At 37.7% G+C, this 26260-nt stretch overlaps 1 protein-coding gene across 4 annotated transcripts in view; it reads right to left on the bottom strand.

The window, feature by feature from the left end:
• Positions 1–26260, bottom strand: part of CDKAL1 (CDK5 regulatory subunit associated protein 1 like 1) — a 576202-nt gene that overhangs the window by 313690 nt on the left and 236252 nt on the right. For all 4 annotated transcript variants that reach the window (XM_065912374.1, XM_065912378.1, XM_065912376.1 and 1 more), the window contains one exon: positions 172–275. In XM_065912374.1, the coding sequence (XP_065768446.1) occupies positions 172–275 (104 nt within the window). The remainder of the gene's footprint in view (positions 1–171; positions 276–26260) is intronic.

Genomic DNA, 26260 nt, shown 5'->3' on the forward strand with positions numbered 1-26260 from the left:
GAAAAGTTATGCAAATATCATAACCTGAATCTGACAACACCTTCTATTAGATAAGCTGAAACATTTGTAAACTCTTCAGAAAGCTAAACAAGCATAACCTAAAGTCAAGTTTTATTAGAAGATATTAAATTTTATTAGAGACTGAAATCACAGAATTCTAGAAACTCTTACCTTGAAAAGACTGTTTGGCTCTATCTACTAACTCATCAATTGGATAACTGGCCAAATTTCCTCTGGCGTGTTTAGTTTTGCAGTAGGTACAAGCATTGAGACACCTGTTCAAATGATAGCGATAAATACAGTTAAAACTTTTAAAGACACTTAACACGGGGGGGAAATACCTAAAATATACACCAAATTGCTGTTTTAGTATCATTTGCCAGTTTATATTAGAGATATGAAAAATGAGTATCTACCAAACTTCATATTTATTTCCACCAGGCACAGAAATCTGCAATTTGTAATTCTTTTAAGTTTCAACTATTCAAGAATGGTTGTACAAACCACATAATATTAACTTCAAATGCACACATTAATATGGAACAAAATTTATAAATGCTTAAAATGGTCACTCAAAAGAAAAAAAAATTCCTGATTTTTAAACCGATGGAATTTATTTGGCTATTATAAAACTAAAATTTTAGTATCACTTATATATACTGCATTATTTATAAATGAAAAAGTTTTAGCTTTTAACTAAAGAATAAATCAGCAACATAGAATTCTCATAAGAAAATACATTCTTAGTAATCTTCAGATAATATCTTTAACTCTTCAAAATCAGAAAGAAATATTAAAACAGGTTCAATGAAAGCTCTTTGGGATTATATTAGTCAAAGAAACCGAATGACAACATTAGTTTTAAAAAATTAAAAAACAGAATTATCTCCCAAAATACATAAAGAGATGATAAAGAATTGTTTTTTAATAATGAAAATGTTGGTTCTACTCTTATAATTTAAAAATAGTTTAAATACAGTTTATTATACTAAAAAAACATTGCACATAATAAAAAATATCCTTTTGTCAAAAATATAAGTCTCAGCAACACTGAACGAAACAATAACATCTCTTCAAAGATTCAACTGCTATAATAAATAGCAAGGTTTTTAAAGACTATCACTAAGAAAATGCTTTAAAATTTCAAACTGAGAAAAATTAAACTTCTAATAATTACAAGTGGACAATGTGTCATTTTGTCAATATATAATTTAAAAATACATATAAATCATATAAATCAGGAGGCAACAATGTAATGCTTAATTTATAATTATTTTTGCATGGAACTCTTGAGTAAAACAACACATTTGTTTTGGCAAGGATTTGTAACTGTTTAACTGACTACATACTCTTAAAAAACTAACACCCCTTCTTTCTAAGCCATTTACGCACACACACACTGTGGTCTCTCGTATGAACACAGGTTCTGGTCCCAACTGTTGCATGCCTTCTCTTTTGAACTTTCATGTGTTCCATAATAAGGAAAAAAAGTAAGCTTTTTTTTAAAACTTCTCCTTGGAAGACTAGGGCTTCCCTTGTGCCTCAGCTGGTCAAGAATCCACCTGCAATGCGGGAGATCTGGGTTCAATCCCTGGGTTGGGAAGATCCCCTGGAGAAGGGTAAGGCTACCCACTCCAGTATTCTGGCCTGGAGAAGTCCATGGACTGTACAGACCATGGGGTTGCAAAGAGTCAGACACAACTGAGCGACTTTCACTTTCACACTGTGGAAGACTAACTTCCTTTTGTTTAGCCCTGACTGAGCACCAGGCATTTTTCTAGACATTGTACATACATTATCCCATATCTTCTCAAATTGGGTGTTACTGTCTCCATCTTACAGATGCTTTGAAAAAGTTAGATAATACAGTTGATTCCACAAAAATACGAAGGAGCATAAGATACTACTGTGGCAACAACTACACACCAACTAGACAACCTAGAATAAATAAAACCTCCTAGAAACACAGAGGTTTCTATGTTTCTATGTTTCACAGCCCACCAAGACTAAATCATGCCCCCATTTACAACAACATCAAAAACAATGAAATAATTAGGAATAAATTTAACCAAGAAGGTTAAAGATCTGCAGAATGAAAAGTTAAACACATTGATGAAAGAAAAATTTTTAAAAAGAGCAAAGCCAAAGGCAGCTCAATACTTAATTTCAAACTATATTACTAAGCTACAGTAATCAAAATAGTAGGTGCTAGTGAAAAAACAGGCATATAGGCTAATGTAAAAGAATTGAGAGTCTAGGAATAAACTCATGAATATACAGTCAACTAACATTTACAAAAGAGCCAAGAATACTCAATACAGAAATGACGGTCTATTCAACAAATGATGCTGGGAAAATTGAATATTCACTTGCAAAAGAACTTATTATATCACTGAGAAGAATTAATAGAAAATGAATTAAAGACTTAGGTATAAAACCAGAAATCATATAAATTACAATTAAAATTAAATGTAAAACCAGAAACTCCTAGGAGAAAACACAAGGGAAAAGTTCCTTGACATTGTTCTTAGCAATGATTTTATTTTCGGATATGACACCCAAAGGACAAATAACAGAAGCAAAAATGAACGAGCTGGACTACATTAAACTAAAAAGCTTCTGCACGGCACAGGGAATCAATGAGTGAGATGAAAAGGCAAACGACAGAACGGGAGAAGATACTTGCAAACCATGTATCTGATTCAAAACAAGTGATTCATAATACATGATTATTATTCCATAATTCCGTTCCCTTTAGTTGCTCAGTTGTGTTAGACTCTTTGCGACCCCATGGACTGCAGCATGCCAGCCTCCCTGTCCATCACCAACTCCCGGAGTGTATCCAAACTCAAGTCCATTGAGTCGGTGACGCCATCCAACCATCTCATCCTCTGATGTCCCCTTCTCCTCCTGCATTCTTTGGCACTGCCTTTCTTTGGGATTGGAATGAAAACTGACCTTTTCCATAATAAGGGATTCATAATATCCGATTAGGGGTGAATATTCTAGATATAAAAATCCTCATACAGCTCAATAAATAATAATTGAATATTAAGATGGCCGAAGACTATGACTAGATGTTTCTCCAAAGAAAATATTCAAGTGGTCAACAGTCACAGGAAAAGATCTCAAGATTACTAATTTATCAAGGAAATACAAATGAAAACCACAATGAGATAGCATCTCACCCCTGTTAGAATGGCTATTATCAAGAAAACCAAGAGTTAACAACACCTGACAAAAGGATACGTGCACTATTGGTGGGAATATAAATTGGTATTGCTAGCATGAAAAACAGTATAGAGGTTCCTCAAAAAATTAAAAATAGAATTAATATGATCCAGCAGTTCCAATTCCAGGTATATCTCCAAAGGAGATGAAATCACTATCTCAAAGAGGTACCCACAATCTCATTTTCACTGCAGAATTACCTACAACAGCCAAACATGGAAAACAACCTGTTTCTTCAACAAATACATGAATGAAGAAAATGTGATACATTTATATGAGGGATATATCTCAGCCATTAAAAGAAGGAAAAACTGCCATTTGCACCAATATGAATGGATCTTGAGGACATTATGTGAAGTGAAATAAGTCAGAGAATGAAAAAAACTGTATGATCTCATTTTTATGTGGAATTCAAAACCAAACAAACAAAAGCAAAACAAAAAAACAACTTCATAGAAATAAAGAAAAGATTGTTGGTTGCCAGAGGGTGGGATTTGTGAGAGGTGGGGAAAAAGAGTGAAGGTGGCTTAAAGGTACAAACTTCTAGTTATAAAATAAATTCTGGGGGTGTAATGTACAGCATGATGACTATAGTTACCAATACTGTATTGTATATCTAAACAGCAGTAAGAAAAGAGAATTGAGAAGTTCTCATTACAAGAAAAATCTGTAATTATATAAAAGGAGGAATATTAACTTAATGTGGCAAACATTTCACAATATATACATGTATCAAATATTTATGCTTTATGTCTTAAGATCATACAATATTATATGTCAATTATAATCTCAGTGAAACTGTGGTGGCAGTGCAGGGGGAGCAGAGTCAGATAAGTGACTTGTTCAAGACATCTAACAACTAAAATTCAAAACACAAGTCCATCAGATTTCAAATTCCCTCCTATTGCCATAACAAGCTGCCTCCCCAGAGTAAATGTGTATCAAATATCTTGTGTGTGCGTGCTAAGTTGCTTTAGTCGTGTCCAACTCTTTGCAACCCTATGGACTGTAGACCCCCAGGCGCCTCTGTCCATGGGCTCTCCAGGCAAGAATATAGGAATGGACTGCCATGACCTCCTCCAGGGGAGCTTCCTGATCCAGGGATCAGACCCTTATCTGTTACATCTCCCACATTGGCAGGTGGGTTCTTTATCATAAGTGCCACCTGGGAAGCCCATCAATACCTAGCTACAGACAAATGCAGGTAAGATATAATAAGCAATCATCTGACATGAGATGTAAAGTGATGCAGCACGGATATTCAAAGACACAGCTGGTACTCATCATCTTGTGTATGGAAAAATAAAAGTGAAGTCACTCCGTTGTGTCCAACTCTTTGTGACCCTGTGGACTAGAGCGTGCCAGGCTCCTCCATCCAAGGGATTTTCCAAGCAACAGTACTGAAGTGGGTTGCCATTTCCTTCTCCAGCAGATCTTCCCGACCCAGGGTTCAAACCCAGGTCTCCCTCATTGTAGCAGAGGCTTTAGCATCTGAGCCACTAGGGAAGCCCTCTTATGTATAGAATTATTTGTCTGAAACCCGTTTCTCGTTCATTCTTTGGAAATCTCAGGGTAGGCTTCCTGTCCATCCACTGGCCCAAACTAGTTATTTCACCCTTGTTGTTTATAAGAGTATATTTTCACCTTACAGCTGCTCTGTGGCAGAATGCGTCACTCTCTTGGTCTTGCCATGGTTTTTAAATTCTACAGTTAAGGTCCTACAAGCTGAGTGCTCTCTCTGCCCCTCTCACCTGTGGCTCCATGATGGGCTCGATGCAGCACACCCTGTATTCATCCATCCAGGATCCCTCTGCCATTCACTCAAGTTGAACCAGCACCCTTCCAGGGAAAATGCTCTCTACCCCCTGATACTACTTCCCCTGATCTATTTTTTCTGACCCATTCTCTTATTTCTCCTACTCCCAATGCAGACCTCCGTAAATTAAATAGACAATCTCAACAAAAGTTGATACTATTTCTAACTTGGGCTCTTTCTCAGAAATAACTTTCTTAAGGGGCACTAGCCTGGGGGTGGCGGGGGGGGGGGCGGGGCGGGGAGGAAAACAGAAGGGAAAAATGCAATTTAAGTATATATAATATAAATGAATTAACACAAATAAAACACTTGGAATACTGCTGGCACCTAGTTAAGTGATCAGTAAGTACCAGTCAGTGGTTGTTCACTGTGACCATGCTCAACAATTCTGTAAAGAAATCATTATGCACCATCATGCTTCAGGAATACCTGACCTCTGGAACTGATGTGTTGCTGACAGGTTGACTTCAATCAACTATGGAAACCAAATCATGTTTTCCCACTGGCTCACTTAATAAAGCTGGGCATGCACTCCCAGTGGAAAACCAATCAGGAAAAAGGACTAAATGCACTTGTTTTAAATAAAGCAAGGTGACTGATACTTGGAAACATTTATAATAACCAAAACAAGGCAGTGAGTATAAATGCTACATTAAGAATTCAAAATATTCTTTACTAAGCTGCTTCCTCCAGGTTAGAGTTGTTGATGTGATGCATTTTTGACATTCTAAACTCTCCATTGTATAAGATAGGTTCATCTCTATCTGCAGTTACCACAATAATACCTATTATTATTTAAATAAAGTGAAAATTTCTATGGAGAGTACTTCTTAAGCATGTTAAAACAGCACTAATCAAGCACTAAGTCTGCTACATCTTACATTTTAAAAGGAGAGAGGTTTGTTACAATACACAAGAAAAACAGCCAATGAAAATCAGAAAAGAGTGAGCTTTTTGATGCTCTTTGGTTTAAAAACAATCTTCTGAATCACCAGGAATTATGATGACCAATCATTTCCACACATAAGCCTCCAACAAAAGAGATTCATCACAGAAACCTTTCGTAGTTTCACTTATCTGTAAACAATTAAGTAATTGTTTAAGAGTAAGAACACTAAAAAAAAAAAAAAAAAAGAGTAAGAACACTGAGCCTGTTTCTTTAACTGTCAGAAAACAAAAGATCTTTGAGGGTTGACTGTTGAAAGCCAAAACCAAAAAGAGATGGCTGTTGAACTGTAAGGAAGAAGCAAAATCCTGAACAGACATACCCCGTTGTCACAGAAGGGTAAAGCTAGAACACTCCACCTACCCATCTTTGTGCAGGTTGCTAGATGGCCACATGCCAAGAAATAACTGAAAACCTCAGTGAAGGCAGAGGCAGACCAGGCATTTAATTTAGCAGGATAACTCACATCTTGAAAGACATCTGTGGTAGAATAGTTTTACATTATAGAAATGAAACAAAATAATGAATTTCCACAATTTTAAAATTATGAAAAAAATATTTCAAAGGGTTCAAATGCATAACATGCTAATTTGATACCTAAACCACATAGAGTGAATGAAAATTAAAAGTTTTGATACATTAGGCTTTTTCTCCTAAGGAGCATCTTCTGATATCACAAGCTTTAGAATGACTTAAAAATCAGAGTTATACTTTTAAAAATTCACCCATACTGATACCTCTTTTTTTAAGGGAAGAAAAAATTATGTGACTGAGGATTCTGTCTCTGCTTCCAAACAAAGATGATTTTAAATATGCAAAAACTATTGTTTTTAACAATAGCGTTAACACTTCAAGCTAACTTTCTGTGTCATTCACATACTCTAATCCTTATTTATTTTTAATCAGTTGACAGAGCATCATCTTTCTCAAAGCTTCAAATTTTACAAAATAAGTCCTTTGTAGACCAAAACCTTGGAGAAATCATATTGTGGCTTTCCATATGGAACCCTCACGAAGCAAAGAAAAAACAAAAGCTCAAGAAACAGAAAGGTTCACACCCTGCAGGCTGTGCCAGACTTGATTGTTAAATATAGTCTATTGTGAACCTTCATCATGGTTTTTAAAGTATTCAAGAGTATTTCCAGGAAAATTACAAACTTTTTGATCTTTTAAACAAATCCAAAGATACTCTTTATCAGCAAAATCTGATTGGAGTTTCAAATGATAATTTCTGTTTGCCAAGAACAAAATCCTGAACAAGCAAAGGAAAAATAACATACCTGAAAAACTAGAATATATCCTAAATTCTTTAAGCTTCTTATGGACATAGAACAACAGACTGGTTCCAAATTGGGAAAGGAGTACATCAAGGCTGTATATTGTCACCCTGCTTATTTAACTTATATGCAGAGTACATCATGAGCAACGCTGGGCTGGAAGAAGCACAAGCTGGAATCAAGATTGCTGGGAGAAATATCAATAACTTCAGATATGCAGATGACACCACCCTTATGACAGAAGGTGAAGAAGAACTAAAGAGCCTCTTGATGAAAGTGAAAGAGGAGAGTGAAAAAGTTGGCTTAAAACTCAACATTTAGAAAACTAACATCATGGCATCCAGTCCCATCATTTCATGGGAAATAGATGGGTAAAAAATGGAAGCAGAGACTTAATTTTGGGGGGCTCCAAAATCACTCCAGATGGTGACTGCAGCCATGAAATTAAAAGACACTTGCTCCTTGGAAAAGCTATGACTAACCTCTACAGCATATTAAAAAGCAGAGACATTACTTTACTGACAAAGGTCCATCTAGTCAAAGTTATGGTTTTTCCAGTAGTCAGGTATGGATGTGAGAGTTGGACTATAAATAAAGCTGAGCACTGAAGAATTGATACTTTTGAACTGTGGTGTTGGAGAAGACTCTTGAGAGTCCCTTGGACTGCAAGGAGATCCAACCAGTCCATCCTAAAGGAGATCAGTCCTGAATATTCATTGGAAGGACTGATGCTGAAGCTGAAACTCCAGTACTATGGCCACCTGATGTGAAGAACCAACTCATTGGAAAAGACCCTGATGCTGGGAAAGACTGAAGGCAGGAGGAGAAGGGGATGACAGAGGATGAGATGGTTGGATGGCACCACTGACACAATGGACATGAGGTCTGAGTAGGCTCCGGGAGTTGGTGATGGGCAGGGAGGCCTAGATGAAAGAAGGCCTGCAGTCCATGGGGTCGCGAAGAGTTGGACATGACTGAGTGACTGAACTGAACTAATGGCTAGGGCTCCTCCCATGGAACAAATCTCTCCACTTGAGTTTCTGCCTCCATATCCAATCTCAATGTCCTACTCCAAAATTTCATTGTAATAACTGTTGCTTCTGTCTTTAACTGTAATTACGCCCTTTGCAATTGCAGGGGTTGGGATAGAAGGGTCTGGGAGCACAGCTGCTAACCTTTCTTCTATTTGTATTAAATTAAAAAACAACTGCAACTACATTTTTTCCTTATCCTACTCCCATTAACTGCTGTGCTACATCCTTTGCTTCAAGGAGTTGTGTCAATGTATTTAAACTCTGTTCCCTTATTTCTCATTTCCTTTACCTGAAAGATATGTTTATCATCATCATCAATCAATCTCCATAAAAGTCAACACAAGCTTTAAAATCACCTGGGGTGGGGAAGTGCTAGTAAGAGTAAAAGATGGTTGTGGAATGCTTGTCAGGTACTCAGCTATACAATAATTTTATATTGTTTCATTTATCCTTGCAACAATCTTGGTATAAGTATCATTATTCCTCACTTTCATATAGGAAACTGAGGTTGAAAAGGATTAAAGAATTTGTCCAAATTTGCACAGATGGCCAAGTGAAAGATGCAATCGATCTTATCGGAAATTCCTGTATCATGGATTGTACTCTACATCTCATAAAATACAATAAGTTACTCTAGGTAGGAATATATGCTTGTTGGGGAGGATTATGGTGAGATGGCAGAGAGGAAAGCTCTAGGAATCTGTCTCCCCACCTAGACAACAACTGCACTGGCAGAATCTGTCTGGTGTAACTACTTTGGAATTCTGGAGTCTTCTGATGGCTAGCAACTTCCAGGGGGAGATCTGAATGCAAATTGCCCTATAACAACAGAATAAACATGGGACATTCTCCAGGATAGACCAGATGTTAGACTGAAAGTTAAGACTCCAAATATTTTAAAAGACAGGTATCAAACAAAGTTTCTTCTCAGATCACAAGAGAATGAAGTCAGAAGTAAGTAACAAAAAAGGAGAGGAAAATTCACAATATTGTGGAAATCAAACAACACATTTGTAAATAACCTATGAATCAAAAAAGAAACCACAAAAGAGAAATTAGAAAACAATTAGATATGAACAAGAACAAGCACTGCACACCAAAAGTTATGGGGTGCAGATAAAGGAGTACTCTGGGGAAATTTCATAGCTAGCTAAAAACACGTCAAAAAAAAAAAAAAACAACTCATATTGATAGTCAAATTTACAATGTAAGTAAACAGAAAAAGAAGAATAAACTAAAATCAAGACTAGAAGAAAGAAGAAAATAAAGATCTGAGAGAAGATAGAGAATAGAAAAAAGAGAAAAATCAACAAAACCAGAAGTTGATTCCTCAAAAAGATTAATAAAAATGACAAACCTTTATCTAGATAAAGAAAAAAAATAGGAGACTAATTATTGTAATCAGAAATGAAAGTGGGCCATTATTACTAACTCTAAAGATATTCAAAGGATTATAAGAGTGACATGAACAATTGTACACCAACAAATTGAATGACCCAGTTGATATGAACAGATATCTGAAAATAAAAAAAACTATTCAGCCCAAATAGGCTTCCCTGGTGGCTCAGACAGTGAAGATCTGCTTGCAATGCAGGAAACCTGGGTTCGATCCCTGGTTTGGAAGATCCCCTGAAGGAGGATATGGCAAACCACTGCAGTATTCTTGCCTGGAGAATCCCATGGACAGAGGAGCCTGGGAAGTTACAGTCCACGGAGTGCAAAAAGTCAGACATGACTAAGCACATACATATCCAGACTAAATCAGGAAGAAAGAGAAAATGTGAATATATCTGTAACTAGTCCAGAGCTTGAATCAGTAATCAAAAATCTCTCAACACATAAAAGCTCTGAAGCTGATTACTTCACTGGTGAATTCTATCAAACATTTAGAGAAGCACTAATAATAATTCCTCTCTAGCTTTTTCGAAAACTGAAGAAAAGGGAATATTTTCCAACTCATTCTGAGAGCAAAATTACCTTAATGCTCAAGTCATAGAAAGCCACTGAAAGAGAAGGAAATCACATAAAAGGAGAAGGAAATCCCTTGTGAACATCCTCAGTAAACAAGATGCTAGCAAACAGAATTCAGCAGCACATTACAAGAATTATATAGTACGACCAACTGGGATTTATTGCTGAAATGTAAGGATGTTTCAACAATGTGAATTGATCAACATAATATGTTATATCAACAGAATGAAAGAGGAAAAAAAACATGATGTCAGTTGATGAAGAGGAAGCATGTGACAGAATTCAACATCTTCTCACCATAAAAACAGTCAACACATTAGAAACAGAAACTTCCTCAACATAATAAAAAAAACCCATCTATGAAAAACTCACAAAGAACATCATGTGCAGTGATTAAACTGAAAGTTTTTCCTCTAAGATGAGCAACAAGGCATGGATGCCTACTTTCACCACTTCAAATCAACACAATAGTTAAAGTTTTAGCCTGATCAATTAGGCAACTAAAAGAAAGAAGGGACATCGAAATTAGGAAAAAGAAGTAAAACAATCTCTGCAGATGATTCCACTTACAATAACATCAAAAAGAATAAAATACCTACAAATTAACTGAACCAAAGTGTTGTAAAGTCTTTTGCATTGAAAACTACAGCACTGCTGTAAGAAATTGAAAACACAAAAATACATATAGATGTCAATTTAGATTAGAAAGCTTAATATCATTAAAATGTCAATGTTACCCATAGATAATAAATAAAACATAAATAAATGTGACTAGACCTCATGTTTGATTAGAAAACCTAATATCATTAAAATGTCAATGTTATCCATAATGATCTAAAAATTCAATGCAAATCCATTAAAAAAAAAAAAAAGACTCCAATGACATTTTTTGCAGGAATAGAAAAACCTATCCCAAAATTTATATAAAATATCAAGGTAGTCCAAACAGCCAAAACAATCTTGAACAAAACGAAAGACTGGAGGATTCACAGTTCCTGATTTCAAAACTTTCTATAAAGCTACATTAAAACAGGGTTGTACTGACATAAACAGACATGTAAAATAGTGGAATAAAATATAGAGCCCCAAAATAAACCCTCATGTATATGGTCAAAAGATTTTGACAAGAGAGTAAAAATCACTTTTTCAACAAATGATGCTCAGAAAACTAGATATCCATACGCAAAAGTGAAGTGGGACCCTTACCTGAAATGATACGCAAAAAATAACTCAAATGGATCAAGGACCTATATGCAAGACCTAAAACAATAAACTTCTCAGAGAAAAAAAACAAAGGACAAAAGCTTCACAACATTGGATTTGGCAATTATTTCTTGGATGCGACATCAAAGACACAGACAATGTAAGAAACAGACAAAGGACTTCAGGAATAGTTCTTAATTTTTTGCATCAAGACTATCAACAGAGTAAAAGAGCAACCCACAGAACTGGAGATAATATCTGCCAACTAAATACCTGATAAAAGATAATGTCCAGAATATGCAGAGAACTTCAAAAACTCAGTAACAACAAAAACAACAACCCAATTCAAAAATGCGCAAAGGACTCAAACAGACATTTCTCCAGAGAAGATATATGAACGACTAATGCCTGTGCTAAGTCACTCAGCTGTGTTCAACTCTTCGCACCCGCATGGACTGTAGCCTGCCAGGGGGATTCTCCAGGCAAGAATGCTGAAGTGGACCACCATGCTCTCCCCCAGGGGCTCTTCCCAACTGAGGATTGAAACCCAGCTCTCCTGCATTGCAGGTGGATTCTTTACCATTGGAGGCACCAGAGAAGTCCAAGAACACCACAATGGATAGCCTGTCCCATCTCCAGGGGAACTTCCCGATCCAGGAGTCAAACCAGGGTCTCCCGCATTGCAGGCAGATTCTTTACCAGCTGAGCTAGCAAGGAAGCCCTATGAATGACCAAAAGAAGGACATGGCAAGATACTCAAGTCACTAGAGAAATAAAAGTCAAAACTCCAGTGAAATACTAATTCACACCAATTAAGATGGCTACTACCAAAATAACAAAACAAATCCAAAAAACAAGTGTTGGAGAATATATGGAGAAGCCAGGATCCCTGGGCACTGGTGGAAACGTAAAGTGGTGCAGCCACTGCGGAAAACAGTATGGTGCTTCCTCAGAAAAGTAAAAGTAGAATTACCATATGATCCAGCAATTCCAGTTCAGAGCTATACTGCAAAGAACTGGGAGTTCTACTTTTAGTTTTTTGAGGAACATAGATACTGTTCTCCATAGTAGATGTAACAATTTACATTCCCAACAACAGTATAGGAGGGTTCCCTTTTCTCCACAACCTCTCCAGCACTGACTGTAGACTTTTTGATGATGGCCATTCTGATCGGTGTTAGGTGATACCGCATTATGATTTTGAGTCACAGTTCTCTGATAATTAGTGATGCTGAGCATCTTTTCATGTGTTTTTTGGCCATTGGCATGCCTTCTTTGGTCAATGATAGCCTTTAGAATTGAAGATGGACAGGTGAAAAAAGCAGAAAAAAAGATGATTTTTTACTGAATATTAGCCTAAATCAAGTAACATGCCAACTGATACAAACATAGAATATAATTCATAAGCAACAATAAAAATCACCAGTTGGATTTCCAAATGTGTTCTATTTGTAGCTAGAGGCTTACTCCTCGGGGGATACAGTTCCATACCCATAACAGCAACAACTGTTTTCTGAATGTATTTACCAAAACAGCATGGTGAAAGATAGGAAATCCTGACATTCATAAAACACATACTTTTCCAAAATTTTCTTTTATTCCACCTGATTGTTATTTTTAATTTTATAGAACAATAACAGCAGTACAAACAACTAAGGTTAAGTGATTATCTCTCTCTCTCTCAGTGGAGATAGCTGTAGCCATCAAGTAATATTGACTAGTGAAGCAAAAACAAAGTGACTATGTGCAGATGTGAATTAACTTATATATGTCCAAGCTGAAAAAGAAACAGGGATGCTGATGGCAACTATTTATCTGCTAACAGAGTAATAAGGCACTTTACTTACAAAGTGTGTGTAAATCATATATATATATGATAAGGTCAAAAAAGCAGTAACGAATACTCTTTTAAGGTAATATAATCAAGTAGATATATACCTATATGTAAAGCACAGATGTGCAAGTACACAGACATACACACAGAGTTCTGCCACTTTTACTCCTAAATATTCACTGCATCTCTGAGTTTGTTTTTAGTTTTGATTTTCTTTCTTTTTTTTTTAGATAGAGACAACTGGTCCCCTTTCCAAACATACTGAATCAGAATCTACATGTACAGAACCAAGGCATATGCATTTGTAAAAAGTGGTACTGTTTTTATATGCCTGAGTTGAGGCCATACGTGGTGATATTAGAAATAACAATTTACTTCTTGTGGCTTAATAGTTAACATATTGCTAAGTTATCTGCTATTAAGGAAAACTGAAGCTTCACTTCCAAGTATTCTAATGAATAACATATGAGAAGTAATCTCCAGCAACACTTATCTAAGGGTTAATCTCTTCAAAGTTTGATGAACCATACACTAATTACACCAAGAGAATAAAAATCTGAATAATTGACCCAAAAATCTCTTAAAAAGTAAAAGAGTATCAGCGAAGAGCTATTGTTTTTGCTTCCTCAGTGGCTCTGGAGGCAGACATCTGCCAGGGTCAAGTCTCACAGAAAATACTAGCAGGAATGAATTCTATAACATATAACAGGTACCATATTTTGGTGCCTAGGATAAAAGGTATTGCTCCAACATGGGTCTAAATACCCTGCGGAAAGGAAAAAAAACAATCTTATATTCCAACAGTGTTAAAACTAGAAAGCTAAACTCAGATAATTTTCTAACCTGTGTAGGAAAATAGTTTGGGCCAAATAATGGTGCAATTACATAATGAAGAGGAGGTGTTTTAAATTGAAATGTAAAAGTAACACCTAAGCATTTATGCAATTACCCACCATTTTAACTTCAACAAAACCTCCAAATTTGAGAAGTACAATTCTAATTAGAATTAAAATAACTGAATGAGTAAAATCCATCTACCTATTTCTTCCATTTGGCAATTATACCTAAAGCAAGGCCAAGACAAAATAGCACATATCAACGATAAAATGAGGGGACCAGCAGGTCCCTAATGTAAAGTTGCTACCCATGAAGCAAAACACCAAAACCTCCAAAATGTTGTCTGCACTCAAGTCTCAGCTGCACAAAGGTTTGTTTTGTGTACAGTGTTCTCCTCCTTCATACATATTACACCTGTTTCCTTGAACAACTGCAAGAACCCCTAGTGATCCCCCAAAAGCTCTTTTTCTTCCCTTTTTGGGGGACAGGGAGAGGAGTGATAAAAGCTATCCCAATTAAATACAGAATTTAATCCTTTCTAAAGAATCATGCTTGGGTAAAAACATTTACCCAAATTTTGGAGATCAGACCAGGTAGCTGAGTGTCCACAACTCCCAAAGAATATAAAACAAATGATAGGAAATGTTATTTATTAGTCTCTTCCAGAGTAGATGTCTTACCTTCTGTTTGGTTGGTTGGTTGTTTTTTTTTTTTGGCTTTCAACAGATTCTACTGGAAAATTTCAGTATCTCCTATTCAACTTTTCTTCTAGATAAAATAGGGGAAATCAGTTCATTTTCAGATTTTTCAAAATAAAATCATTCTAATTTGTCTTGGTACTTCCATTTCCAGGGTTCTCAAAGGTTGCTGATAAGGGTGCAAATTGGTCTAACTTTTCTGAAGACAAATCTGCTAATATGTGTTAAAAAGCCTCACAGTATTTCCCAATATCTCTATTTCCAACCTAAAACTATTTTATTGCATTTTAAAACTGTACAATTTACATCAGGATCCTCTATGACCCACCTTCCAGAATATTGGAAATAAAAGCAAAAATAAACAAATGGGACCTAATGAAACTTAAAAGCTTTTTGCACAACAAAGGAAACTATAAGCAAGGTGAAAAGACAGCCTTCAGAATGGGAGAAAATAATAGCAAATGAAGAAAGAGACAAAGGATTAATCTCAAAAATATATAAGCAACTCCTGCAGCTCAATTCCAGAAAAATAAATGACCCAATCAAAAAATGGGCCAAAGATCTAAACAGACAATTCTCCAAAGAAGACATACAGATGGCTAACAAACACATGAAAAGATGCTCAACATCACTCATTATCAGAGAAATGCAAATCAAAACCTCAATGAGGTACCATTACACGCCAGTCAGAATGGCTGCTAGCCAAAAGTCTAAAAGCAATAAATGCTGGAGAGGGTGTGGAGAAAAGGGACCCCTCTTACACTGGTGGGAATGCAAACTAGTACAGTCACTATGGAGAACAGTGTGGAGATTTCTTAAAAAATTGAAAATAGAACTGCCATATGACCCAGCAATCCCACTTCTGGGCATACACACCAAGGAAACCAGATCTGAAAGAGACACATTTACCCCCATGTTCATCGCAGCACTGTCTATAACAGCCAGGACATAGAAGCAACCTAGATGCCCATCAGCAGACGAATGGATAAGAAAGCTGTGGAACATATACACCATGGAATATTACTCAGCCATTAAAAAGAATTCATTTGAATCAGTTCTAATGAGATGGATGAAACTGGAGCCCATTATACAGAGTGAAGTAAGCCAGAAAGATAGAGACCAATACAGGATACTAATGCATATATATGGAATTTTTAAAGATGGTAATGATAACCCTACATGCAGGACAGAAAAAGAGACACAGATGTACAGAACAGACTTTTAGACTCTGTGGGAGAAGGCGAGGGTGGGATGTTCAGAGAACAGCATTGAAACAAGTATACTATCAAGGGTGAAACAGATCACCAGCCCAGGTTGGATGCATGAGACGGGTGCTCAGGGCTGGTGCACTGGGAAGACCCAGAGGGATGGGATGGAGAGGGAGGCGGGAGGGGGAACCGGAATGGGGAACACATGTAAATCTATGGCTGATTCATGTCAATGTATGACAAAAACCACTACAATATTGTAAAGTAATTAGCCTCCAACGAATAAAAATAAATAGGAAAAAAAAAAACTGTACAATTTGTATACAGTTTATAAAGAAATAATCTTTCAACTAAAGATTCTTAAAAAGAAAACACCACCGCTGGCATAATAATAAAGAGTAAGCTAATAGGGGCACAACGCTTACTGTGTGTGAGGTACTATTTAAGCACTTTACACGTATTAAATCACTTTATTGGGCTTCCCTGGTGGCTCAGTGTTAAAGAATCCGACTGCTGATGCAGGAGGTGCGCGTTTGACCCCGAGTCTGGGAAGATCCCCTGGAGAAGGAAAGGGCAACCCATTCTGGCCTGGGAAATCCCATGGATAGAGGAGCCTGGTGGGCTACAGTCCATGGGGTCAGACAAAACTTAGTGACGAAACAAAAAATCACTTTCAGTCCTTACAGCAACCTAGTGAGGGTCATGTTTTTATCGACCTTCTTTCACACATGAAAAAACAGGTTGAATGAGACTAGGTGTGTGTAAAATGGATGGCTAATGAGAATCAAGCACAGGGAACGTTCCTCAATGCTCTGTGGTGACCTAGATGAGAAGGACATCCAAAAGAGAAGGGATACATATGTATATGTATAGCTGACTCACTTTGCCATACAGCAGAAACTAACAACATTGTAAGGCAACTATAGTCCAGTGAGTTCTTTTTTTAAAGGCTGCTAATGAGTGGTATGGCTGGGATTTGAACTTAAGAACCCCTAGATCATCTGACTTCAAGATACATAGTCAAAATTAGCTAGATTAACAGACAAGATCCCACTGATGTTCTGATATCCATGACCAAGTATCAATATCCTACAGCATTTAAATTTCAAGAAAAGTCGCTTGTAAGCTATACTAATGTTAACCTAGAACAGCTGCAGACCCTGCAAACTCACCCTCCTTAGCCTGCCAGGCATCCCCCACTGCAATGTGCTACAGGAGCAGGAGCGTCTCTTTCTTTCTTACTCTAAAGTCATTCAATTCACCACAGAAGGTAAGTTTAAGCTGAGTTTCTAGCTATGATTGCCTTGGTGGTGCTGCCTTTTTATTTCTAAGAGAAAATATTTGCATAACATGCAAATTAATTACGTGTACAGTGAACTAATGAGCAAAATTCAGCAAATTAAACAGCCTTTGAAACACAAGAGACATTACTTTGCCAACAAAGGTCCGTCTAGTCAAAGCTATAGTTTTTTCCAGTGGTCATGTATGGATGTGAGAGTTGGACTATAAAGAAAGCTAAGCATTGAAGAATTGATGCTTTTGAACTGTGGTATTGGAGAAGACTCTTGAGAGTCCCTTGGACTGCAAGGAGATCCAACCAGTCCATCCTAAAGGAGATCAGTCCTGAATATTCATTGGAAGGACTGATGCTGAAGCTGAAACTTCAGTACTTTGGCCACCTGATACGAAGAACTGACTCATTTGAAAAGACCCTGATGCTAGGAAAGATTGAAGGCAGGAGGAGAAGAGGATGACAGAGGATGAGATGGTTGGATGGCATCACCAACTCAATGGACATGAGTTGAGTAAACCCCGGGAGTAGGTGATGGACAGGGACGCCTGGATGAAAGAAGGCCTGCAGTCCATGGGGTCGCAAAGAGTCAGACATGAATGAGTGACGGAACTGAACTGAAACACAATCATCAGTTTGAATCACTTGAAACCTTTTCTTTTCCCACTGCCATTTCTTGAGGGCATTTTCAAACAAATGACACCAGGTACTCAGTCAATTCACAACTCAATAGTGCATGTGTGGGCGATATTACCTTTCCATTACACAGGAGGAAAAGGAGGTCAAAGCTGGAACCCAGAGGCTACTGCTCCAATGCTCAGAAGAAGGAAGGAGGGAGAGGAAGAGGGTTAATTTGAAGGACACAAGCATTCTCTCTCTCAGCCTTTTTTGAGAGGAAACCCAAAAATGATGAAATGATGATGAAGATAAAAGAATGATGAAGAATAATGAAATGTGTTGCCCACTTAAGCTGAGGCTAAAAGCAGAGAGGGGAGACAACAGATCTTTGCTACAAGAGGCTCTCTCTGCATCTAAAACCCAAATAACCTAAAAGTCTGGCCTTATGCGGACTCCAGCAGGGTTAAAACAAAAACCAAGCAAACAAAAAGGTAAGTTGTGAAAGCCAAGCTGAGGTTTGTGAAACAGTCTGGGAAGTCAGATTCCACAGGACAGGAGACTGCAGCCTAGAAGACCTAACTCCCGCCCCCACAGCAGTCCTTTCCAGAGCACCTCCAGCTAATAGGCCTTGCCCTAGACTAACAAAGAAGACAATACACTTCATTGTGAAAATGTATTTGAAATGCAGCCTAAGGGTAAGGAGCAAGCAGAGGCCAAGATAGGGCAATGGCCTTTAAATTAAGGTCCCAGGGCCTGGGTGGAGGCTTCAGGTTCTAACAGGCTCAAGAAGAACACGTCTGGGTACCTAGAATGGGAAGTGACCACAAATCGACCAGTAGTCTACTTGGGTTTTACGGGAGCTAATCTGCCAAGGAAACCATAAAACCTGCTAAACGTCTATGTCAAGGGCTCGGAAACTCAAGAGTAGGTCCAGAGATCTAGACAGTGCTGTCAACAGACGGGCTGCTGGTGGCCCCATTCTGACTCAGTCGGTCTGGGGTGACACCTAAGAGTTTGCTCTCGAGGTCATACTGGTGCTTCTGGTCCAGAGACCACGCTAAAAACCACTGCTCTGAGGCAGCCTCCCATCCACTGTGGGAGAGTTACTAGAAGCTGCAGTTCCCAATGGACAGTCCTTCCCAAAGGCCACCCCAGATGTGCCATGGAAGACAAGAAAAAGGAAACATTCTCAGAGGTAAAACTCACTGGCTGTCAAGTACACTGACCAAGATTGCAAGACTGAGAGGGGTCCCATCAGACCGGAGAAAGAAGACCTGGCCTTGGAACTGAATGAGGTATTGAAGTGTCCCTGTTTGAAGAAGTGGTGAGGGTGTCTTGTTGAAGAGCAAATTTTAGTTAAGGACATGTATGACAGGAGTCTGGTGTGAAAAGTGAACTATAGGCCATGTCGTTAGGTTCCTGCCCTGGACTTAGTCCCATTCCCTTTTCTAAAAGAATATTGGCTTTGTTCAGGGATCGGTTCCTCCCTCATGTCATCCATAAAGCTCACGAAAAACCGGCTCCAGCAGCAGTTGTAGAGTAGCGCATGATTACAGAGAAATCCCTTTCCCTTTTCCAACAAACGACTTCAGGAACTCAGAACTAAGTCAATCAGCACAGGGCATTCTTATGGAAACTGGAGTTAGTTTTGAAGTGTGCAAGAATAAAATTCTTATCAACAAAATGTACTGAGACTTTGGGGGAAATTTTTTGCTCTTAAAATATAGTCCCTCTCCTTTAGAGATTATAAAGTACAGGTTTGCACTCAAGACCATTTGATGTTCTGAAAGTCAGAGGAAGATTGCCATAAATACCACAGAAAAATGCAAACAAAGCCACTGAAGTAAGGTATTTCTCTTAACTTAGCATTATATAAATCACTATATTTCATTATCAATAAATAGGTTATTGATGATCTGTAGTTGAAATATGTGAATGCTAACAACAATATATGCAGCAAAATCCATTAAGAGCTTCTAAGAACCAATTAAATGCTGTCTGCCACAATAATTTTATACCTTCCTTAACTCAAACAGGGCTTCCCTGGTGGCTCAGATGGTAAAGAAATTTGCCTACAGTGTGGGAAACATGAGTTCCTTCCCTGGGTCTGGAAGATTCCCTGGAGGAGGGCATGGCAACCCACTCCAGTATTCTTACCTGGAAAATCTCATGGACAAAGGAGCTTGTCAGACTACAGTCCATGGGGTCAAAGAGTCAGACACAACTGAGTGACTTCCACTTTCACTTTAACCTGGACAACTTTCTTTGCACTTGCATTCTTTCTAGGTGCCAACTTCGAAAAATGCCTTATATTGGGAGATATGAGGTTTACAAGACAGATGAGTCAGTTCAGTTCAGTTTAGTTCACTCAGTCGTGTCCGACTCTTTGCGACCCCATGAATCGCAGCACGCCAGGCCTCCCTGTCCATCACCAACTCTGGGAGTTAATTCAAATTCATGTCCATCAAGTCAGTGATGCCATCCAGCCATCTCATCGTCTGTCGTCCCCTCCTCCTCCTGCCCCCAGTCCCTCCCAGCATCAGGGTCTTTTCCAACGAGTTAACTCTTCACATGAGGTGGCCAAAGTACTGGAGTTTCAGCTTCAGTACAAGACGGATAGACCCTTAAAATTAGGAAAGAATTATATCATAGACATATTATCAAGACTCCATAAAGATTACTTGGGCAATGTGCTAGGTTTCAGAGTTTGGGGGGTTTCTAAGAGTCCAGTATCATACTCCTCCCCCCCGCCCCCCCCACACAGAAGAAAATCAGAGTTAGAAAAAACATCCGTCTAGTTCAATCCTCTCATTTTACCAGTAAGAAATGGAGACTGAGTGATTCAGCTAACTAATTTGAAGAAGAAAAGAAAAAAGCATGTTTTCTAAAATGCAGTTTAATGGTACTACTTGTTGTCCACCTTTTCTCCTGACCAAAGACAATGCTGAGACACGACCCGGTCCCATCAACAAGAGGGATCCTTGACAGCAGAGGAGAAAAGAGGTGGAGTGAGACAGCATCACCTGCTTCTTTTAAAGCTTAGAGAATAAAAAACCTACTGTTAAAATACTTATGAAAAGTCATTATCATATTCACATTATCAGAGTCACATTGAAAACAGCTAACCCAAGTACTAAGAGGTACATGATACAGTCTCTTCTATGAATCTGAGAAATCAAAACTAGAAATGTCAGATCTCTGCCATACCATCAGGACAGAAGGACCTGAGATAAAATACTTGAAGCTATTTTTTGTGTTTTGTCATCTCAGTCTTTTGGTAAGCTTGAAAAAAAAATTTGTTTTCCAGGATGACTTGAACACAAGATTCTACTTAATCCTACAGCTACCTATTTTGATGTTAAGTCATAAGACTAAAGCTGAAAGGTAATGCGGTGCATTTCACCTTCCCAGGGAAGTTTCGGTAGAACAAGGAAACAAGTGGGTGGCTTAATAAAAATAATGTGTCGAATACAATATTCACTGTATTAGGTATGCAGAAACTAAAATGAACCTGATAAGAACTAAATACTAGGACAATGGCTCACTTTGAGACTATGACCAAATCTCACAATTGATTCCCAAGAAAAATGTACACAACGCAGAATTCTACAGACAGTAGACTATAGCCACTGCGGCTAGCAGTAAGCTGGTTCCTGAAGAAATGAAACACAGAATCACAATGTGATCCAGCAATTCCACTTCTAGGTATACACACAAAAGAATTGAAAGCAGAAACTTAAACAGCACATCAGTGTTTATAGCAGAATTATTCACAATAGTCAAAATGCAGAACAACCCAAATGTCTGTCAGCAGCTTAATCTGTAAACAAATGTGGTCTATACATACAAAAGAATGTCATTCAGCCTTGAAGAAATAAAACTCTGACCCATGTTGCAATGAGGATTAGCCAGGAGGACAAATGTATAATTCTACTTATTTGAGGTATCTAGAGTAGTCAAGTTCCTAAAGACAGACATTTGAATGGTGGTTGCCAGGGGCCTGGGGTCGGGGAGGGGATGGAGAGTCACTGATTAATGGGCACAGAGTTTCAGCTTGGGATGATGAAAAGTTCTAAGAGATGAACAATGCTGATGATTACACAAAAATATGAATGCATTTAATACCAATGAACTAACTGTACACTTAAAAATGGTTCAAATGGTTAATTTTGTTATATATATCTTACCATGTTAAAAAAAAGTAAAAATTGATTAGTGAAAACAAATATCATAAAGTCTTCAAAAACAAAGTAAACTCTATAGATAATTTCCAGAGTTCACAGATCACCTAAAGATCCACAAGGAATCCCAAGTTATAAACTCCTGCTAAATTTCAACACAAATATAATGAAGTGGGCACCATAGGACTTTTTATAGAAATTAGCCTTTCATGATCCCTATAATGATTGCCAAGAAAATCCCATGCCTAAATATAATAAAAATTTATTAAAACAGCAGAAAGTTTTCTCCTTCTCTGAAGTTGTCTTTCCCACACAAAAATAGAGCACCAGCAATTCCACATTTGTTGTTTGTGTTTCATCACTGTTTTCAGACAGAACAAGAGATCTGCAGCCTACACACCATTTCTCAGCATCAACACCCATTTTCTTATGCAATTTTAAGTTCTCTTGGCAGGTTAAAGACATTTTTTCCAACCACAAACAAAAACTTCTGATACTTTAAGTGAATGTTCAAGGAAATGTTCCCAATTAAAAAAAAGACTATTTAAAACAATAATGTGGAAGTGTATCAACAGTCAAGAAAACTTAGGTGGTAACTCAATGAAAACTGAAGTTTTAGATAGAAGACATAGAAGATTTGGTATCTACTTTCTGTAGAAAATCAGATGTTTTATGTCTTGAACTAGGAACTTAAGTAAATCTTAAAAGAACAAAGAATGCTAAAAATGGTAGAACCACATTCCTTGGTCTTTCATACAACTCCAGGTACAATTTTTTTTTTTAATGTTTAAAACACTACTTTGCAATTGTCTTTGGTAGCAAAAAGTGTTTTGCTTCAATTGTTCACTTCTTGAAGAGTTATGGGTAAAAAATGGTTTCTACAGGAAATTTTTAGCTTTAAAAACTATAAATCCCAGTAGATATTTTTAATATAGAATAAATTCTTGTTATTAACAGTTTTATTCGTTAGTAACACTAGACAATCACAAAGATGATTAATGACAGCTAAGCTTAAACCTACCTGTTGTAAGCACTTTATATATATTAAGTTAATCCTGAAAACAACCTTCTGAGGTAGGTACTATTATTGTTCCCTATTTTTCTGAGGTACATAGAGACAAAGTGATTTGACAAATATTACAAACATCACAGAACCAGTTAACTGGTAGAGACAGTTAGTATATAAGCCCAGACAGGGCAGGTTCCATATCCATTCTTTTAACCATTACACATACTATATTTGGGAAATAAAGGTGATCTTGATCATGCTGAACAGGTTTTCAAATAATACATGAAATATTTCAGTTGTCTTTTTGATAATTAGTATTGCTTTTTAAAACTATGAGCCACTCAACTAGAGAGTGTAACTCACAGGATTCAACACACAAATGAAAACTAGATTTTTGGTACTGCATATGACTGAGAAGGATGTAAGTCACAGAGATTGAGTGATACTTTTTTAACAAAGCTGGTGCCAAGAGGACTGGTAGATACTCAAACAAGACTGCAGCAACCTATGAAGGAATAAAAAGTATAGATGAGTCAGCTATCCTTTATAAACAGACACACAGTTGAAAATTTTAACCTATTAGCTTCTAAATGCCTAGGTAAGTTGTTCAAAACAATTAGACGCTTGGAAGAAGGACACAGTTCATGATAAGTATGACTCACATGTGTCTCACAGAAAAACAAAACAAAAACCAGCAGACGTTTATCTCTTAAAAACAAAAGGCACAGCGTCTGGCACCAGCCGGCCAAGCAAGAAACACCACGTGCGAGTCAGACACTCGTGTGCCGTTTAAAAATAAAAAGCGGAGATAGGCATGTGATGACTGATGACCTTTTCCAAAATACACAATTCCATTTATAACTTCCCTCCAAATCAAAACACCTGAAAATAGCAAGTTTCACCAAAGAAGCAAGAAAGAAAGACAAAAAAAGAAACACTATAAATCAGAGGATGAAATATGTCACAGTAAGAAATTATTATATTTAGGGAGAAAACAGTCACAGCTTTTTATTGTAAGGACTTAATTCAGCAGGTCCCCCTCCTTCCTGCATTTACATGAAGTCCATGAGGACAACCATTCTCTCCTCAAGCCAACTGGCAGAGTCCACCAGGATGCGGGACTGGCTTCCCTTGAGAGCAATTTTCCCTCAAAACTCCACTTCTATCTCAAATGAGAAAGGCTGCAGATAGACTGTAAGTTGCTACATCTACTTAAATGTGGATCCTCTATGAAGAGGACAATAAATAATTACATGTTGCAAAAACCTCTCTTCCAGGACCAAATTTACTCTGTGAATAAAAAGAAAATTTTCCCCTCAAATATAATGTAACATCGTAATCTCTCAAATTTTATTTAAAAAAAAAAAAAAAAGTAGAATGGAGAGGAGATATAAATTCAAAAGAAATAACAGACCACCAGAGGTTTAGGGGCCTGTGGAGCCTGCCCATATTTGGAATCTGGCAATACCTTCATTAAGGCACTTACAAATAACCAACTTGGGTCAGTATCTGCAAACTGGGATCACTTAAAAATTCATTTATTACTTATATTATCAGCAAAAGTTCTTAATAGTCTTTACAGTGAATACAGCGTGTCACTAAGGGATATGCCTTCATGTCACAAGTACTGCCAAGAAGAATCACATCATCCTCTAAAAGTTTACAAGAGCTGTCAAAAAAGCACAGGGTGTGACACAATGAAATATTACTTATATCCAAAATGACCAAAAAACAAAACAAATTTACAAACCTGATGCAAAATTTCTGAACACTATTTGTGAATGGACCTTGTCTTACACCAGTAACATATTCTTTACAAGGTTCATATTTTGAGCATCTCAGACCATACAGCTAGAGCGCCATACTGTTTTCCACAGTGGCGACCAATCCACACTCTCACCAACGAACAGAGCACAAGGGTTCCCCCTCCTCCGCCATGGCCACCACCATCACCCCCGTTAAAGAACAGACCGGCTTCCAGACGTGAAAACTTGACTCCAGCAAGACTAAATGTGTTGGCATAACCACTGGCAGCAATAGGAGCTGAAATCAGAGTCAGAAGCCTACACTCTCTTCTGCCGACACTATTACAATCCTCGTCTCTGAGGAGCTGTGAGCAGTGACAGTACTGTCGACACATTTTAGGCCTAAGCACTTCTGCTTACTTTCGGGATTTCTGAGGCGCATCAACGGAAAGCAAGCACAGACTTCTTGCAGAGAATCCACTGGCGCCCAGGGCAGGCTACACCCTAGACTTCAGCCCTTTGGAGTTCTCGGAGTGGAGGGAGCCAGGGCAACCATGGATACTAGGCAGCCTCCACATCAGCTCACGGCGTCACAGGCAGGAGTGAGCAAGGTTCTTGAGAAATCCTCTAAAATATTCACTCAGAACACTGAATGAGAAGTAACATTTTCTGACATGGGATTTACTGCTACCTTCCTATCTCTGAAATAAAAACCCATTTGTAATGCAGGATATAAGAAAAATATTCATATACCATAAATAAATCTTTCAACTTAGCATTTTTTTCAAGTATAGAAAAGTCTCATGTGCTTAGTGCTCAAAGATTTCAATGCATCAGAAGATGAACACTTAGATCACCTGTCACCACAGGGCCGTATCTAGTTAGTTGGTGTTTTCTGTCACCAAAGGGGTGAAGCAGAGTTCAGGTATTAGTTAGACCATGAGGAATATACGAGATAGAGTTCTCAGTTCAGTTCAGTCACTCAGTCGTGCCCGACTCTTTGCAACCCCATGAACTGCAGCACGCCAGGCCTCCCTGTCCATCACCAACTCCTAGAGTCCACCCAAACCCATGTCCATTGAGTGGGTGATGCCATCCAACCATCTTAAGATAGAGTTCTAAATGAACCCAAAAGAAATACATTTGCCAGCAACAATGAAATATTCTGCCACTTCTTCAAAAAACTCCAAATCACTGTATCCATAGAGGCCTGGAGTCAGAAGAAATCTACAAGGCACACCTATCACATTCTCATTCTTTTCCCAAGCAAATTAAAAAAGATGTTTGCTTATAACCCACATGAAACATTTTTGGACAGCCCAGTAGACTATCATCTTTGCCAAACTATCCATCAACATAGG

This window comes from Muntiacus reevesi, chromosome 20 (genome assembly GCF_963930625.1).
Source record: "Muntiacus reevesi chromosome 20, mMunRee1.1, whole genome shotgun sequence".
Lineage (NCBI taxonomy): Eukaryota > Metazoa > Chordata > Mammalia > Artiodactyla > Cervidae > Muntiacus > Muntiacus reevesi.